The 18095-nt window shown below is 36.2% G+C and overlaps 1 protein-coding gene and 1 long non-coding RNA gene across 2 annotated transcripts; one reads left to right on the top strand and one right to left on the bottom strand.

Annotated features, from left to right (window-relative positions):
* Window positions 1-6711: 6711 nt before the first annotated feature.
* Window positions 6712-16653, top strand: LOC145820295 (uncharacterized). The gene is made up of 2 exons (XR_014361562.1): window positions 6712-7359; window positions 10310-16653. It is a non-coding gene; the product is annotated as an uncharacterized LOC145820295 (long non-coding RNA).
* LOC145820293 (uncharacterized) lies at window positions 14276-16620 on the bottom strand. The gene is made up of 2 exons (XM_082915460.1): window positions 15620-16620; window positions 14276-15500 (listed from the first exon to the last, which is right to left on the bottom strand). Exons 1-2 carry the CDS (start codon window positions 16618-16620, stop codon window positions 14411-14413), a joined length of 2091 nt encoding a protein of 696 aa, XP_082771586.1. The 3' UTR covers window positions 14276-14410.
* Window positions 16654-18095: the final 1442 nt, after the last annotated feature.

Here is an 18095-nt window from a genome sequence, read left to right as displayed (position 1 = left end):
TGTCCTTGCTTTTTTTATTCTTTGCCCTTTGAGGGTGTTGGGCCAGTGTAGATAGAGTGCAGCAAAGATAGTCTCTTTCATTTGGTTTGTGATAAGCGATTGCCATTTCGTCTGGCTGGGGGTTGGCATTGGTGACACTTGCCAACCCCAGAGACCGTCATAAATGGTATACCACTCTGCCATCTTCTGTTTGGAGCCTCGTCACTTTAGGAAGCTTTCTTGAAGGTTCTGATCTGGCAAACGTCTTTCTCCGAGGTGGTGATGCATCTTCTTCCGAGAGGTCATCCCAATTTGGTATAGGAGTTCCTCGGAGTGGCAGGGGGGCTCGTCCTCATCAACATGATTGTAAAATACTGCATCCGCCATATGAGCATCAACTCGAAAGGGTTTTTGAGAGCCAGTTATGGCCACTACCTCATTGTTGTAAATTGCTTTGACACATTGATGGTAAGTGGAGGGGATTGCGGCATATCTATGGAGCCAAGTTCTCCCTAAAAGATTTTGGTAGGTTGTCTCAGCCTCTATGACATGGAACTTAGTGGTGGAACGGATCGGTCCAACTGCTAATTCTAGTTGGATATGCCCTATGGTTTTGATTTTTTGATTTCCAAAACCGATGATGGAAATGGGTTGTCTGACTAGGTGTTTTTGTGAGATCCCTGCTGCCTGGAAAGTAGAATAGGGCATTACATTTAGTGAAGCCCCTCCATCCATGAATTCTCTTTGAAACTCCATCCCATTGATGAACACTGGGACGTAGAGGGAACGATTGTGTGGGAACGGTACTTGCTTGTCTGCTTCAGTAAAGGTTATTGCCAAGGAGTTATCTCGGAACACTTTCCTAACCGATCCGCTTACACTCATACATGCCTCACCATTTTGCTCCGCAAGCCTTAGAAAGGCCTTGGTGGCTTCGAAACGTGTTGCTTCAGACAAACCGAATTGGTCGAAGAACCATTTGAACTTTGTTGATTTCTTAAGTGCTATCGCGCGCCGAGTCTCAAAGTTTGGACAAGTGAGGGGTGCGAGCTCAGAGAGCTCACACACTATTGGTTCTTCCGTCTCGTCATAATGCGAAAGCATCATGACCGTCTTGCCATTATCCTTGTGACGGGGGAGAGGATCTTTTAAGACGTCCTCTGTCTGGTGACGAGGTAGCTCCAAAGCGTCGTCAGCCATCATCTTTCTGACTAGGGATCTGAGCGCCTAACATTCAGCGGTAGGATGTTTAACAGAGCGATGATATATGCAGTAGTCCGCCCGGGCTTGATCTTTTTTGGTGACAGGTTGCCTTGGTTCAAGGAGATGAACTTTTCCATCTTCTACCCAGGCGTTGAGGAGTGCTTGTGCCTCGGCCACCGAGATAGGCAACAGTGGGGGAACTTGGTCAAATTTTCTTTTCTTTGCTTGGAGATTTGTTCTTCCTCCATTGGAACCTCTTGCTGCATATACGGCGTGGTTGCGTCTGTTAGGCCTTCACGAGGAAGGTGGAGGTGCCGCTGTCCGCCATGAATGTTTCCCTCCGTGCCCCCGATCTTACTGTTTCGCTTATGTTTCGAGCTGCAGCGCATAAGGCAGAAAAGTCAGGGAAGTAGTGATTGACCAACTGGAGCTTGTAAGTTGTGAGCATCCCTTCGATGCACATTGACACCAGTTGATGCTCTTCCATCGGGTCTTGAATGTCTACTGCTTTTTCCCTGAAGCGGCGAACATAAACAAGGATGTCCTCCCCAAGTCACTGTGTTTCCCTCATAAGATGAAGAGTGGTTTGCCTTTCTTCAACGTAAAAGAACTTGATATAGAATTGTTTTACTAAGTCTTCCCACGAAGAAATAGAGCCAGCAGCGAGGTTGGCGTACTATGAGAATGCCCGATCTGTGAGGGACTTGGAGAATTCTCTCATGCGGAGGTTTCGGTCTTCTCAATGGGCACCAAGGGCATCAAGGAAGCGCGAAACGTGCTCCCTAGCGTTCCCTTTTCGTCCGTCAAAATGAACAAACTTGGGTACAGTGTACCCTGCCGGATATGGGAGACTTGCGATATTAATAGGGTATGGGGGACGGAGATCCAGTTCTTGAGAGATAGGGATGTGACCTTTGTTTGTCTGAAGGAGGTTGTGTATGTGTTCCTTTACTTCGTCCAGTGTCAGGGGTTAGACTGAAGGAACCTGGTCTGACGGGAGAGCTGGAGAGCAAGTTGAAACCACCGCGGCAGGAGTTCCGCCGACCAAACCGACTGGTGGCAAGGGTGTTTGGCTTGGAGCCGCTGGGGGGTGCAGTACGGCTGTCAGCCCTCCTACTAGGTTTTGTAAGTTGTTTCGAAGAGCGGGGTTAGCCTCTGAGCCATTATGAGCTGATGGCAAAACTCCATTTTGTGATGACGAAAGGGGGTTAGATGTTGATGGAAGTGTAGGCGCCCTTTGTAAGGCTAATAAGGCATCCATCAAGAGTTGTTGGTTCTGTTGGAGAGAGGTGACATTCTCAACCAAAGCACGGAGTTGTTCCGCTATGGCCGGTTGAGAGGATTGTTCCTCCGGAAAGCCGTCGGGGTTGTGTTCCGAGGTCTCCACCAAAGCCTCCCTACCGCCACCTTGGGATGTTGCTGTACCGGTTCTGGTATTCTTTTTGGGTGCCATGTGAAGTGGGCACCACTCTTCCCCAGTGGAGTATAATGTGGGTGATAGAGGTTAGAGGCGATCGGTCGTTGACCTCTGGGAAGATGGTAGGCACTTCAATGACTTAAGATCACCGGAGGTGGAGGAGTAGAAGACCAAGGCAAGCTTAGAGAGGGAAGAGGTGGCAGTGAGAGACCTTAAACACTTAATGTATGTTATGTGATTCTCGTTGCTCTTGCTGTGTGTTTTGGGCTGCACTTATGATGTCGTTATATAAACTCCAGGAGTATTGGAGCCCAAGCAACCTCAAGACAGGTGGCAAGTTCTCCTTAACTCGACATGACGGTGATATCAGCCCTACTAGCTGTGTCCTATGATTCAGGTCCTCGGGGAGGTTGTATCATAGGAACTGCAAGGGTAGGTGTGATATCTTTTAAGGCGTATCATATGTGCATCAGATGTAAGTGTAAAGTCAACGTCTCTTTCTCTAAGCCAGGTCAAAAGGGGAGCTATCACTGCAGGAAGATAGCTACACGACCTTGACGATCCCGAGGTCTTAGCCTCCAATCCACAATCCTCCAATTATCCCAAGCGGGAGTGCCTAGGTCCTGTCCCCGACCTAGCCAGCCAAGCGGGTGAATGCATGGGTGAGCCAAGGGCTCACCTCAGTAGCCAAGTAAACATAGGTAAGCCAAACATATGTGAGGCAAGAGTCTGGCTATGTTGTTATGGAGCTGGGTGAGTGGGTAGACAATACATTTCTTGAGTTATAAAGGGCCATGAAGAGCTCTAAGTGAGCCAGCTCCATGTGGCCTTGTTTCATTCTTGGTGGTGCGCATGCCCCCGCTTAGGCTAGGCATACAATCTCGACTCGTCGTGGTGCCTCAGGGGTCTACCATGTGAATGCGTAATGGTGATGACATACTCATCGTGGTGCCTCGGGGGTCTGCCACGTGGATGTGTAGTGGTGTTGATGTGACGCCCGTTGGGCTCGCCACGTGCCAAGTATAGTATAGATACCCACAGGATTCATGACTAATTTTCCACTCTTTGCATATGTCATATATATAGGTAAGCCAAAAAAAAAACTGAATATGATGAATGCCTAGCGCCACCCTACTAAGGGCAGAGGATGAACGTAGTTGTCTTTAGTGTACCATTGGTGGCTTTATCTGTTTAGTGACCATCTGTGACAGTTGAACTGCAAAGTTGCTACTTTCTTTAAAATTGCTTTGCAATTTATATAATGAATAAGCACGAGCATTTATTACCGAATCCATTTTCTTATAAATGGAAAAATGTTCTTCTGCTCTTGACTTTCATAATATCAATTCTCATTATTGTTTGCTTAGCAGATCAAAGACCGAAGTACAACTCTTAAAATTAATTTTGTAGGGCCATTGTACATCTTGCTCAAACAGGATTGTTTTGGTGGTGCTTGTTTGGCATCCCAATCGAAGCATTGATTCCTCGTTTTGTTGTAAAAATTTTTGTTCAATACTATGGGGCTGATGATATTCAGATTGCAAGAGAAGCCGAGAAGTTTGGGGGGTTTAGGGAGTTTGGAGGTGCAAAGATTGAAATGAACCCAATTTTCGATCCCCCGAGGAGATGACTAGGTGATTTTGCTGTGTGCATCTAATCTTCTTCTTTTTTGTAAAAACTGTAGTTGTCATATTCTTTTAGGCTTTTTTTTAAAAATTATTTTATTTTATCTTCTTTTTTTTTTCTCTGTGTCAAGTATATCATATTATTTAGGCTGCATCATAATATATCTCTCTTTCACTCTAGCCACATTTCGATTGTTTGCTATCGGAAGGATAGAAATTGTAATACTTGAGTTTGTATCCTTCCTATTGTAATTTTTCACAGAATGATGCAATGTAAATTAGAGCGCTGTTTACAACACAAAATCATTACCATTGTTATACATTTATTTGTTATGATGAAAGAGTTAATTTTCTCAGGCTTTGGAGTTGTGTATAGTATTCTTGGTTTTGGTGTTGTGGTTAATTTCATATGTTAATTTAAGATAACAGTGTGATACAAGGAAATGTGGTTAGTTTCAGATTTTATTATCAGAAAACATTTTGGGAACATGGTTTTGGTGTTGTGGTTATCACATCCCAACTGTTGTTGTGAAGATGAGTGTCTTCCTTTTCTATGAGCTTGCTGTTGCTGCTGCTGCTATCAAAATTGATTGGTGACAGCTGTGTTTGACTCTTTCCAGCTGATCTATGCTTTTTATTTATTTTTTTTTTAATTTTTTTTTTATAAATATGTTTGTGACTGTAATGATTGTATTGTGTTAGCAGTCAGTGGATTGTTCTTTACCAAATGAACAATATTATGGAGGAATCTACATATTGGTGCACTTTTTTTTTTTTTTTCTTTTTTTTTTGTGTTCGCACGCACATCTGAAAATTTTGAAAATCAATAAAAGCTTTGTGGATATCATAGAATTCTTACTGTGCTGCCGGAAAATATTGGGATATCATAGAATTTTTGTTTTGACCTGGCCTAGCCAGCCGGGCCTACCCTCCTGCCTTAGATCATTTCTTCCATTCTGGATGCAAGCTGCTAGTGGGCATAAACGAATAAAGTCACCGATTAGGATTTAGGGTTTTTTTATACTAAATTTGAAAAAAAATTCTGTGATGTTCAGAAAAATAAATAAATACACTAACCATCCATAAGGTTCAGGCAAAAATTACAATATGCCTATAAATTTGGTATAATTACATTGATCTATTTTTTCGTAATGTTAAAGCAATAGGAATTAATGCATAAAAGTGTGTAAACATAAGCATAAACAAGAAATAATATATATTTCAGTGTAAATATGATGTCAATATCATTTTTTTTCATATATAGGACTAACGAATTCTTGATGAAAAAATGGCACAGTTTTAAAACCTTAAGGTAATCCAATATAATTATGCTAAATTAGTTTGATTACGTAAGCTTAATTAGTAATTTAAAAAATAATGTTTAAGCCATAATTTACTGGAATCAGTTCTTTTTTTTTTTCCTTCTAAAAACCGAATTTTGCAAAACTATAAGGTAACAAGATCTTATATTATCATTTTGAATTCTTATAATGATTTTTTATTTTATTTTATTTTATTTTATTTATATCTTAATTTATGTAAGTGATAGAGACCCTGCAAAAGGCGTTGGAGAGCCTCTCTCTGAAGCGATTTCCAACGTCTTTTTGGCAAGCTCCAAAAATATTTTCATAGTGTAGATCTGGATTTTTTTATACCTAAAAAGAAAGGTTTGAGAGCTTAGAATATCTAACGTTTTGTTTGTTTAGGCAGAAAATATTTTTTGAAAAATATTTTTTGTACTTTCTAGTGTTTGGTATAATGAAAAACGAAAGTCAACGGAAAATATTTTCCATAATCAACAGAAAACAAGCATATTTGAACATAAAAATATTTTCCATTTTTAAGAGGTGAAAAACGTTTTTTGAACTAAAATTTTACCATTTCCACCTCCACCAACACACCCCTCTCACTTTCACTACTACATCACCATCACCATGGCCACTACCACCATCATCGTCGTCACCGTTACTGTCGTCCCACCACCACCACCAAACATAGAAAAATATTTTATTCGAAAAACATTTTCAGAAAATATTTTCTTCGAAAAACATTTTCAAAAAATATTTTTCGTTCAAACAAACAGAGCATAAGGTACGACACTCTCTCTCATATCTTCCCTACTCATTAACCAATCATATTAGTTACACATTAGTGATCTTGTAAATCATTTTTTAATTTAAAAAGTATTTAGAATGGTCTAAATAAATATATTTTTAACTTTTCATTAAAAAAAATATGCAAAAAAAAAAAATAGACAAATAATATAGAATAATGCTTGGGACCCCCTTTTGGGGGTCACCCCCTCACCCCCTCTTGCCACGTGGCGGGTGATGATTGGAGGAGCAGGAAAAAAAAGAAAAAGAAAAAAAAAATGTGACCAATGAGAGAGAGAGAGAGAGAGGAGGTCAAAGGGGTTGAGAGGAAAAGGGGATGAATCATTGTTAAATAATATAATCAAAAAAAATTAAAAAAAATACACGTCGGTAGTGCACCCCAAACCTCTAAAAATCTAAAATCAGAGTGTAGCAGAGCTTGAAGCGTGGTGTTACTGAAAATCGGAGTGTTCATGGGTCGATGAGCAATGGGATCGGCGAGTTTCGGATCAAAATTCCCGGTCGATCGAGTGTTACGGTGATTTTTGGGAGGAAAAAAAATCTTATCGTAACCCTAACCCTAATTTTGTGTCTACTAGGGTTGTGAGAGATGGGTATTGAGAGAGGTTAGGGTTGGGGAAGAGAGGCGGTGGTAGTAGTGGTGATGGGGTGGGGATGAAGAGAGAGGGGGACCTGGTGGCGGAGGTGGTGGTGACGATTAAGGGATTGGGAGATGGGTTTATGAGGTTGGAGAGGATGAATATGGACATGGTGAGGGAAGTCGAGGCGATGCAATGGACATGGAGATGAAGTGGACCGAGATGCTTCTCGAATCACAGGAGCGGATTGTGGAGTTCTTTGGGAAGGCTTTATCGGAGAAGAGAAACAAGAAGGCTAAGAGGATGCCAACGCCAAAAGCTTAGATTTTGGGCTGCCATGGGAATTGCAGAGTTCATAGTTGGAAGATTCAGAGAAAAATGCTTTTTCAGGTGTTGTGGAGCTCTCTGAAGCTGGCAAACTTGGGTTCGCATAGCTCTTGTATGTAAGTTGTCTTTTTTGTAACTTTGTCTCAATTGATTTTTAGAGCAATTGAACAATTGGAACTGAATAATTGTAGCTTGTTTTAGATGAATTTAGGTTCATTTCAAACTTGACAATCAAAGTGTTCTTTTATTGTTTTTGATTCTTTGTATGAGAGTTATGCTTTTTATCCAATTGCATTAGTTTGCGATGGCTACTTGATTGGAAAACAGAAGACTTGCAATTTGGTTTTGATGGCTGGAAATTGATTTGATGTCTATTGTACTTAGTTTGCTAGTATAACTGGAAAACAGAAGACTTGCAATTGGTACTTAGTTTGCTAGTATAACTGGAGTTGGGAGATAGAGATTGGGATACAGTATAGGAATTGAAATTGAAGATGTGATACTAAAGATTAGTTGTGTGGTAGAGGAATGCTTACTAAGAAAGATGTTTCAATGGTTGTTGGCCATTTCAAAAGCATTTGAAGTCGATTATTATATCTAAATGCAACAAAATGCTGGGTGCTTGTTTTTTAAATTCTAGAAAAATATTTCATGTTGTAAATAAATTACATTTTCTTTTAAAAGAATTTCAAGAGGTTTTGCCCAAGTATTTTCTTGGGGTGCCAAAATGTTTTCCCCAAATATTTAGCCAATGTTTGGATCATGGGTTTTGATAAGGATTTGAATAGGAAAAGGTAAAAAGTGAGGACAATGTGACTGAAATATAATCAGATGGAGGTAGGCCACTATGTCAAAAAGCCATCATATTTCGTTGATGGATAATAGAGATGAGCTGCCATTGAGATGATACTTTAGTAAATAGAATATTACCTATAACAATTTTCCTAGTACTTATGTGATATTATATATATATATATATCATTGTCTGGTGGTGGTAATTATAATTTATAATCATTACTTTGTATTTTATAGATTGTATTCCAAATTCCAATTAAACTTAGATTATGTAAGTTTTGTTGGTTGCTCTAACCTTTGAGATTTTTGTTTTTGCTTAGTGTGTTTGTATTATTGGGTGAAATTCTAGAAGAGGGTTGAAAAGGTTTTATTTCGGGTCTCTAGGGTTTGTTGTGCATGGCAGAAGGGCAAGTATGTGAATATTTCATTTGATGTCGTAATTTAGCAGACTTGCAGTTGATAATTTCCTTATCTTTGTCAATCATATCCTTTAATTAATGATATTTAGGAGATATGCTCCATTTAAATTGTGACAAAAAAGGTTGTCCATTCTTACTGAATACTTCAGTTCATCTGAGAGTGAAGCTTTAGTTGTAGAAGTTTGTTTTGCAACTTCCTTTATCTTTTGTGGTTATGATCTCAAGACTGAGATGTCAATCCATTTTAGTTTGTCAAGTTGGCTTGTTGAATTTCCATGTTTAGTTTAGCCCATTTGTGTTAGCATAGAACAAGTCAAAGTTTGGAATTGGTTGTGCAAGTAAAAGGTTGTGAATTTCTTTAGGAATTGCATACATGGGGACACTTTAGTGTTTCCCAGTATACTCTTATTCAGGCACAAGAGTGATGTGATTTTTATGTAATCTGCTGGTGTATCACTTTTGTTTTTCATTTGTCTTCAATAATTACTTCAAAGGAAATGTGAGATTGTAGCACACCCCAAATTCAGATATGACCGGCTGTGGCCCACAGAGACTTAGCCCAAGGCACATGTAAGCCTAAATATGAACTCAAAATCACAAAGAATAAATGTGACGATAGCCCAAAAATAAATAAATCAAAACCTAATCCAATGACATGTCACAAGTATAAATGGTAAAACCAACCATAACCAACTTCCAAAAATATATACTAAACGGAACACAAACCGCCCACAAAATAAAATAATTCTAAATAAAATCCAACCACAATGTATGCACAAAATCGACATAACAAGCTAAAACAAAATAATGAATGTCCTAGAGATCCATGCAATTGAATTCCCGCTACGCTATGAGTCCACTTTAAGTCCTTCTAACACTTCGAAATGGTAAACAACTAAGTTTATAATTTTCTGGCAAGTATGTTGCAAGTTCAAGCCCAGCTTGATTCCCAAAAAACCCAACTAAATGTATGTCTCAAGGCATTGATAATGCAAACCGTGGTGGTGTTTTGATTCCTGAGGGAAGTTGGGGTCAATTGTGGAGTTTAAATCCTGCTGTAGAATAGAGGCAAATGGTTCATATCTGTAATATATGGGTTTCTTTGTGAAACTCTTTTATACATTTCATTATCAACAATGCTCATTGCATAGCTGACTATCTGCCAACAATTATCAATCAAGCTAATTAACAACAATAAATTGAAAAAAAAGATAAAATTAACCTAAATAATTAACTAAGGCATTATGCTAAGAGCTTGGACACAACGATATAAAAATTTTATATTGTTTCTCGTTTATCATTGATTTCAAATTACTTTTTCAAATTTGTAATGCGTGTGTTTCCAAAGTGTCATTAAAGCATATCTAATGTGTAGAAATTTTTTAAAAACACTACAACAAAACTGAGTTTTTACCACATCAACAACATACAACAAATACAAGTCGTAATTTTTCAATTTTACGACTTTCTTTTTTTGCATGTCGTAAATAATCTACAATAAATGCAAGTCGTAATAAATTTTTTGATGATATGCATAGAGCATGCTGTTGATACATCAAATATACACGGCACACAATTACTAACCATTGAAAATATTTCACTTTATGCGACACACAATTGCTGTCGCGAAAGGTATGACTTAAAAAAAGTAGGTGGGAAAATAAAAGCTCTAGTGCCAAACACTAGCAAAAATATTAAGTTAAAAACAATCAAATATATCAAAAGAGCCCTAACTCTTTGTCTCCACACTATACGTTTCTGATAACTAAATCACCCCTCCTCTTCTGTTCTCTTCTCTTGGGGTTTGGATCCTATGTCCTTTATCTTCACTGAAGGGAGCATTTTTGTTTAGGGTTTACAACATCTGTTCTCTCAACTCTCGCAACTGCTCTGTCAATGTCGATCGACGATCTCAAGTTTCGTCTCTGAACAACACTTGCTTCTATCGTTGGTGTCATCTGCAACAAACAAAATATCTGGCATGTTCTTCTTCTTTGTCTAATCCTATCTTCAATGCTGTATTTTATTTGGTTTTTTGCCATAGATTCGTGCTCTTGTTTTATTCATGGTGCGTTCCCTTCAAAATCTGCCTACTATGTGTTTGACAATATGTCTACACAAGATATTCACATGTCTCTGCCTCCATAAATTGTCCACCAAGTGCTTGTGAATTTGTCTAAACCAAAAATTCAATTGTGTTACCATATCTCTTCTCTCAGCATAAATACAAATACAAAACCATAAAAAAATAAAAAAATAAATTCAGTCCTTGGGTATTTTATAGTAGGTAAAACCATACCGTCATGTTAAAAAAAAAAAAAAAAAAAAAAATTCTTTTGTTATGATGTTCATACACTTGCAATGTTCAAGTATCTTCAGAACAACAAAAAAAACACAAAAATAAAGGCTCCAATTTATTTTATTCAAAGTTTATGTAGAAAGTTACTATTGTGATTGGGCCTTCAAATCCACCGGGAATTCGAAACAGATTCTTAGACATTCAAAAGCTTCCATTAATATCATTGGCTTACAATCCACTTGACAGGAAATAAACCAAACAAAGAAACAAGATCCAAAATATGATGAATTTTCTAATACTTTTGAACCAGAATTTCAATTGTTTGGCCATGTCTCATTCCATAAGTGTAGATACAAATACAAAAAGATTAAGAAAACATAATAAATCAGTGACCATTGTTTGGCTGGCCATGTCTCATTCCATGAGCATAGATACAAATACAAAAAGATTAAAAAAACATAATAAATCAGTGGCCATTGTTTGGCCATATGTTTGGCTACACTTTTTTGAGTTAATTTCAGAATTTGTTTTTGACAAGTGTTTTTGGACAAGTGACCATTGTTTGATTGTTGGAGTTAAATTCAATTGCCGATTCAAATGTTAATTAAGAAAGTTTTTTTTTTTTTCTCTTGTTAAGAAAATAAAATAAGTTAGAATTCAAGTTGATAAAAATTGTGGGTTTAATTATTTAAAATGAATGCGTGGTTGTTTAGCTTGAAACAATAGTGTGGGAGTTTTCATTGTCTTTTACATTTAGGAATGTACATAGCAATGAGTGGATAGACTGCAATAGAATGAATTGACAATAGCCATTTTTCTCCACCTTCTTAAAGGCAAAAAGCAATTCCTTGAGTAGCATTCAATGATTATCATGTGGTCTTTTTGAGTTATCCATTTGAATGGGATCTCAGTCATTTCCAAAATTGAGATTATATAGCCAATGTATCAATCATTCATAGTTTAGTCTTGATTTTCATAGCTTTTGAGTTGTCTTCCAGAGGAATAGCCATGTAGTTGCAATTTTCATGCCGCAATTCATTATGTACAAAATTTTGGGACCTTTTGGGATGCTACTTTCCAGCTTGATGAAGGGATTTTGAATTGTATCTTCGCTAGTAGTGATTGAAGATGCAAAGCTATGAAGAGAGGCTACCTATGGATAAAGCGGAGTAAGTATGTTAATATGAACCGTTTATTTCCTTTTGCTCATTGAGATGTGAAGTAATTCAATTTAGAAAAATTGACTAGAGTAGGTTTGCAGCATCATTGGTGGTGTAGAATCACTCTTGAACCCACTCTTAAAGTAAGTCATGTTGGACCTCTCACCATGTATATTTGTTAATTCTGTAACTTTTAGTAATTCTTCTAGTTGAATCCTTAGATTTTATCTCGTCTGATGTACCAGACATTGCCATAATTGGTTATGCTAGCTATGATTCATCTCTTTTGCATCTTAAAATTATTTTGATACATAATGACTATGGAAAATTGACTGTGTTATTGGCAATATTTTAGGATGCTACTCACTAGATACCGGTAGCATCAATTTTTTTATTTTATTTTATTCTTTATGAATTGGATATAAGATATTTAGTAGCTCAAGGCACCTTAATTATATTGTAAGCATCTTATTCTTAGCTAACAATAGCGCGACCCCCACGCGCATGGCGTGTCTGGTTCTAACTAGTATATATATATATATCAACATCGCCAAGATTATCATACTCTATTACTGATTTAGTATTTAATCATTGTATAGCCTCTTAACTTTTAGAAAGCACTAATCACTCTGTTTGTTTTCATTTTTTAGAATTCACTTTTCAAAAAATTCTACTTCTTATTTTCCGTATTTTTTTTTGTTTTTACAGAATTTTTTTAATATTTTAAGGAATTTCTTTAAAAATTTTAGACACACCTAACATAAATACACTTAAAAAGTATAATTTTTGTGAAAAAAATCTTTAAAAAATTCACTAAATACCAAAAATACAAAAAAATATGAAAATTCAGTATATTTTTCATATTTTTGTGTATTTATTAATTTTTAAAAATATGTTTTCACAAATATTTTATTTTTTAGATATATCTAAGTAAGGTGCATCTAAAAAAGTTTTTTAAAAAAAAATGCTTAAAATTTTAAAAATATTCATTAAAAACAAAGAACACGAAAAGCAAAATACGCAATTTTCAAAAAACAAAAACCAAACGAATTGAATAGTATCTCAAATGTTTAAAGATGTGAAAAGGCTATCTGGGATAAGTGGGCTTTATGAAACATTTGGGAACTATGGTTAGCTCACAGCAAAGAGTTTGAATGCAGAACCGTAAGGTATGTTCATTTTTCCTAACCTTTATTATCTTAATTCACGACTCTCTAAACAATTTTGAATCTTCCATAGAAGTTTCTAGTGTTATGTCATCAATTAGTTTGGGCAGTAAATGATTGGAAGCAGATAATGGGCATTTTGCTCTTTTAAGATATGCATTGGTTTCTTAGTATTATAGAACTGAACTTTCATAAAAGTTCTTGGAATTTTGTCTTTAATTGTAAAGTGTAAACCATGTGATTTATCAGCTTCTTCTATTGGGATAATTCTATGTGCTTCTCTAATATTTAAAATGTTGACATTGGTCCTTCTATATATTTGTTGTTTTGGTTTCAATCAAATGTTTTCTTTGGTTGATTTAAGGCATACTGTCTATTTATTTACTTTTTTACTTTTTCAGTTTCAATCAAATGTTCTTTTTTTGGTTGAATTAATTGGTTCATATTATTTTCAACTATTCATCTTTGCATCACTGGGAAACTTCGATTTATTTAGTGTGATCATTAAAGCAAACTCATTACCTATGCGAGTAGGGATGTAATATATTTTTATTAACTATATAGTATTTCTTAGTTTTTTAGTGCAAGACTATTGTAGCACTTTAGACATGATCATTGATTAAATAAACTAACAGGACTAAGTTCTGACTAAGTTCTGACTGTTTCTCTAACCAATAAGTTGTCTAATTTTATGTCGTTAATATTATTGTTTAGTCTTGAGATTTCTTCATGTTATGATTTAATTTTATCAATTGATTTCAATTTGGGTGAGTTGACTAAAGTTGTTCCCATCATAATCTGTTGCATTTCAGCTTGTCCACATTTGTCTTTCTTGTAGTCTTTCTTGTAGATTGTGAGACTTCCAAGTCAAGCTGCCAGGTTTTCTAAAGTGGGCGTTGAGCTGAGCCTCTTCCTTGTTCCTCAGGCTGCCGCTTGACGGGATGATATTTCGACATGGCCCGTAATAAGACAAAAGGCCCCTCATTAGTGGTTTTGAATTTAAGGATAGTTTTTAGATGGTTTAGAACTTAAAGAATTTTTTGGATCGTTTTGGATTTGATGAGAGAAATAAAAAGAAAAAAAAAAAAAGAAAAAGAAAAGGAAGAAGAAATAATTGATAAGATTTAAATTTTAAACTATATTTAGTTTAGTTGACAAATGAAAAAAGAAAAAAGCCAAGTCCACTCAAAATACAAAAAGTGAGATTATTTCCCTCTCACTTTCTTTTCTCTTATACTTTCCATTATAATCAAACAAAAAATAAGATTACATTTTCTTTTCCTTTTCATTTTCTCGTCAAATTCTCAAAACAAACACGGCTTAAGATATTATGGATGAGGACAATGTGGATGGAGCATAATGTTACACTGCTCACATTTGAAGCCTATTTCCCTCGCAATGAGTTGTGCTACAAGAGGCAGGGAATTGATATGCTTGTGACAGTAGGCACAGTTAAAACTCTCGTCTGTCACTGGAACATAGATGAGACAGTGTGGGTGCCTATCAAAGTTATAAGTGCTTCCCCACTTGATATTTTGAACTTCCTTTCTCTCCGTACAAATACATTTGGCACAAGCAGACTGATCGCAATCGATGCAGTGATAGAACCACCAGTTGGGGTCTATTTCTTCCTCGCAAAATTCACAGATATACTCATCGGGTCCATCCTTAATGGGTGCATAAATTAGGGTGAAGGGATGATGTTCATCATACCTATGCTTAATTGTATCTGGTAGCAGAGCACATGAGGAGTGTAAGTTGAAATTGCAAATGTCACATCCAAATGCAAACATCCGAACCCTTCGAGGACATGCAGCACAACCTGCGCTGATACATTCTTTCTTTAGGAAGAGGGGATGCTCATGAACTTTATGAATGATAGCTTTGGGTAGGAAAGCGCACTTAACATCGAGGTCGCAATTGTTAAAGAAACTCAAACATTCATCTTTGATACATCGTAAGGCAAATCCATTGCAATAATAGCCGCAACCTTTGCAATTGAACAATCCTCTAGGTACAGGGGGCTTTTTGAGGAGGATGAGCTGGTGTGGGTGACACGGATGCTCCAATTCATTTGGTAGCTCGGCACACCATTTGTGGAGAAAGAAATCACATAGACCACAACTGTAAAATGGAGCCGAAATTTTTCTCACACAAGCATTGCATATTTTGTCCTTATTCAGCTCATTCAAGATAAGTAGTTCGTTCTCATAGCACAAATTGTTGTCTCCTTGCACATCGAAAAGGATTAATGGATGATGATGACTAAAATGGTTGAGGTCTGCTTCTCTCTTGTTGTCTCCCATGCTGCTTTGCTTCAAAAATAGGTCAATTGCACTAATTGAGTCATCAGCCATTGGCAAGTGAATCAAATTGGCCTCGTCAATATTCTCAACCTCAATTGCACTTTCTCTTTCCCTAAATCCACAAAATAACAATAGAAAACACATCAAATGAGGAGAAAAGCATGGTCAATAAACTTTTTCTTGTCAAAAGGGAAAATAAAAATCGAGATCAGGGTAAATGCGAAAGCATACTTTGTCTTTGTTGAGCACTTGACATCAATGCAATAGTGGCATCCTATACAAACATATAACCAAAACCTTCCTCCCACCATTGAATTTTCACAAATGTCGCACAGACTAAAACAGTAATGATATTCATGAGTAGGATAGATGAGGGTGAGAGGGTGAATGTGAGTGTGGTGTTTAAAGGTGGGTGTTAATGAAGCACAGTCCTTATGGATCCAGAAACTGCATGTGCCACACATATAAGACATGCCTTCACGCTTTGTGCCACAAGCATCACATTGGAAGGGGGCCAACCTGGACACGAGGCTTAATGGGTGTTTGTGACTTTCATGTTTAAGCTTCGGTGCCCTCAAAGCACAACATATGTCGAGGTTGAAATTGCAGATGGAACAACGATATATGAATTCTTTCAAATCTATATGACAGCCGTCACATATGAATTTATTAGCCACTACTTGGAGGAGGGCAAGCGGGTGCTCAGGGTGCATTGGGTGTTCCATCTCTGCGGGTAGTTGTGCACACAATTTGTGGAAATAGATAGAGGGAGAGCAATTTGTGCATTTGTACGCTGCTGTTGAACCTGTGATCTGCTCCAAACACACATCGCAAGAAACCCTCTCATCAACATCATTCTTCTCATCTTCATTGAGGATCATCAACTGATGTTTACTGCTAAAATGTTGGCCTCTAACCGTACATCTGATGTCCACGTCAAAATTGCAACGCCAACAACGATAGGCGAATCCACATATTTTTTTGCTACAAACATCACACCTTGTTGAAGACCACCTTGTTTGTTGGAGCGTAAGGGAATGGGCGTGGATCGGGTGTTTCATCTCCTCGGGAAATTTAGCACAAAATTTGTGTAAAAATAATATACAATTTTTGCAACTGAATGCAGAACCAGAGATGTTTTCCCAACACATGTTGCAGACAATTGCCTCACCATCGTCGTTCACTTCACCGAGGATCAACGGATGTTCATGGCTAAAATGTTGAAGCTCCATTTCTCTCTCACTACAATGTGGGTTTGTGTTTGTCTTTGATGATGTAAGTTCCCACAGCAACAAAAGCTTATTATAAGAATAATCGGTAATGATGCATTCTATTAAAAGTGGTGCTCTAGTATTACTAATAAGTTGACAAGCAATTTAAATAAAAAAAAACAAAAAAAACGAAACACAAGTAATGAATTATGTCCACTGTCACATCACTAATAATGTTTTTAGAACACTACTTTTAATAGTCTCAACATTATTGTAAAAATAATATATTGCACAGACTATAGTAAAAAACAGAAGTTGACATGTATGGATAGATTATTGGTTGTTGACAGCTGTTTCCAGCTTGACACAACAACTACATTGAAATATGTAAACCAAAATGAATTGTTTATGTAAGTGATAGAAATGCCAAAAAGAGTAGAATTAATAGAGCAAGGATTTTTTAAAGCGATTTTTTCTTAAAATTTTTTAGAGTGCTACATTATGTGGTTGAGATTTATTGACAAGCCACATCAATTTTTTCTAATGTGACTTGCCAGTAAATCTCAACCACACAATGTAGCACTCTAAGAAACTTTAGAAAAATTTCACTCTAGATCCTTTGTGGAATTAATATATTGAAAAATGATTATCAAATATGCCCATGAATTTCATTGGTTGACGAGTACTGCTCAGCAAACATGGTATAGAGAACACTATCATTGAAGTGAATCATTTTTCAAGATTGGGTGTTATACGGAATAATAAAATTATTTAAATTATTAATTAAAATAAAATTTTAATATTATTAAAAATTATTAATTAACCTTGGGTGTTATACGGAATAATAAAATTATTTAAATTATTAATTAAAATAAAATTTTAATATTATTAAAAATTATTAATTAACCTGAAGATTTAATAATAAAAAGACTTATTTATTATAAAATTAGAAAACTCAAGGGGCATAATATAATTTCTAAAACCACATAGAATAATTTGTAATTTAACTAAATCTCAAGAGGTGTGTTTGTAATTTATCCCAAAAAATTAGATCTAATTTTCAAGGCTAGTGATATGACAATCAATTAGGATATTCTCTCTCATATTTCTCCAATAATCAATTAATCATATCACTTACACATTATTAAATTTATTATAAAATAAATCTAAAAAATAAATTTATATAGTATCATTTTCTAGTAATTAATGATATACATGTTTTATGACAAAAACTTAAGCCGTTTGACATTTGTCAAAAATGTTTGGGACCCTTTTGGGGATAATTCTGACACCTTCAAAGTGATCCTAACCTTTTATGTATGTATGAGGCCGACTAACATATGTATGAGATTCATATCACGAGTGATCCAAATTAAAAAAGTCTTGTGAAGTCTTATGAAGGTGAGGGTCTCAATCATTATTTGACATTTATATAAGGAACAATTACATTGACATCGTGTCAGTGTATATTAATTACAAAAATAATAATAATAATA

Source organism: Camellia sinensis, chromosome 2 (genome assembly GCF_055761805.1).
Source record: "Camellia sinensis isolate YWXY chromosome 2, ASM5576180v1, whole genome shotgun sequence".
NCBI lineage: Eukaryota > Viridiplantae > Streptophyta > Magnoliopsida > Ericales > Theaceae > Camellia > Camellia sinensis.
The sequence above is the reverse complement of the archived record's forward strand: the minus strand, read 5'-3'. Positions and strand labels throughout refer to the sequence as shown.

What these genes read in the sequence shown, in the direction of transcription:
- LOC145820293 (XM_082915460.1), bottom strand. Translation starts at nt 16,620, where the DNA reads ATGGAGCTTCAACATTTTAGCCATGAACATCCGTTGATCCTCGGTGAA. An exon ending in AAGTGCTCAACAAAGACAAA is followed by an intron (nt 15,501 to 15,619) that starts GTATGCTTTCGC and finishes TTGTGGATTTAG; the next exon opens with GGAAAGAGAAAGTGCAATTG.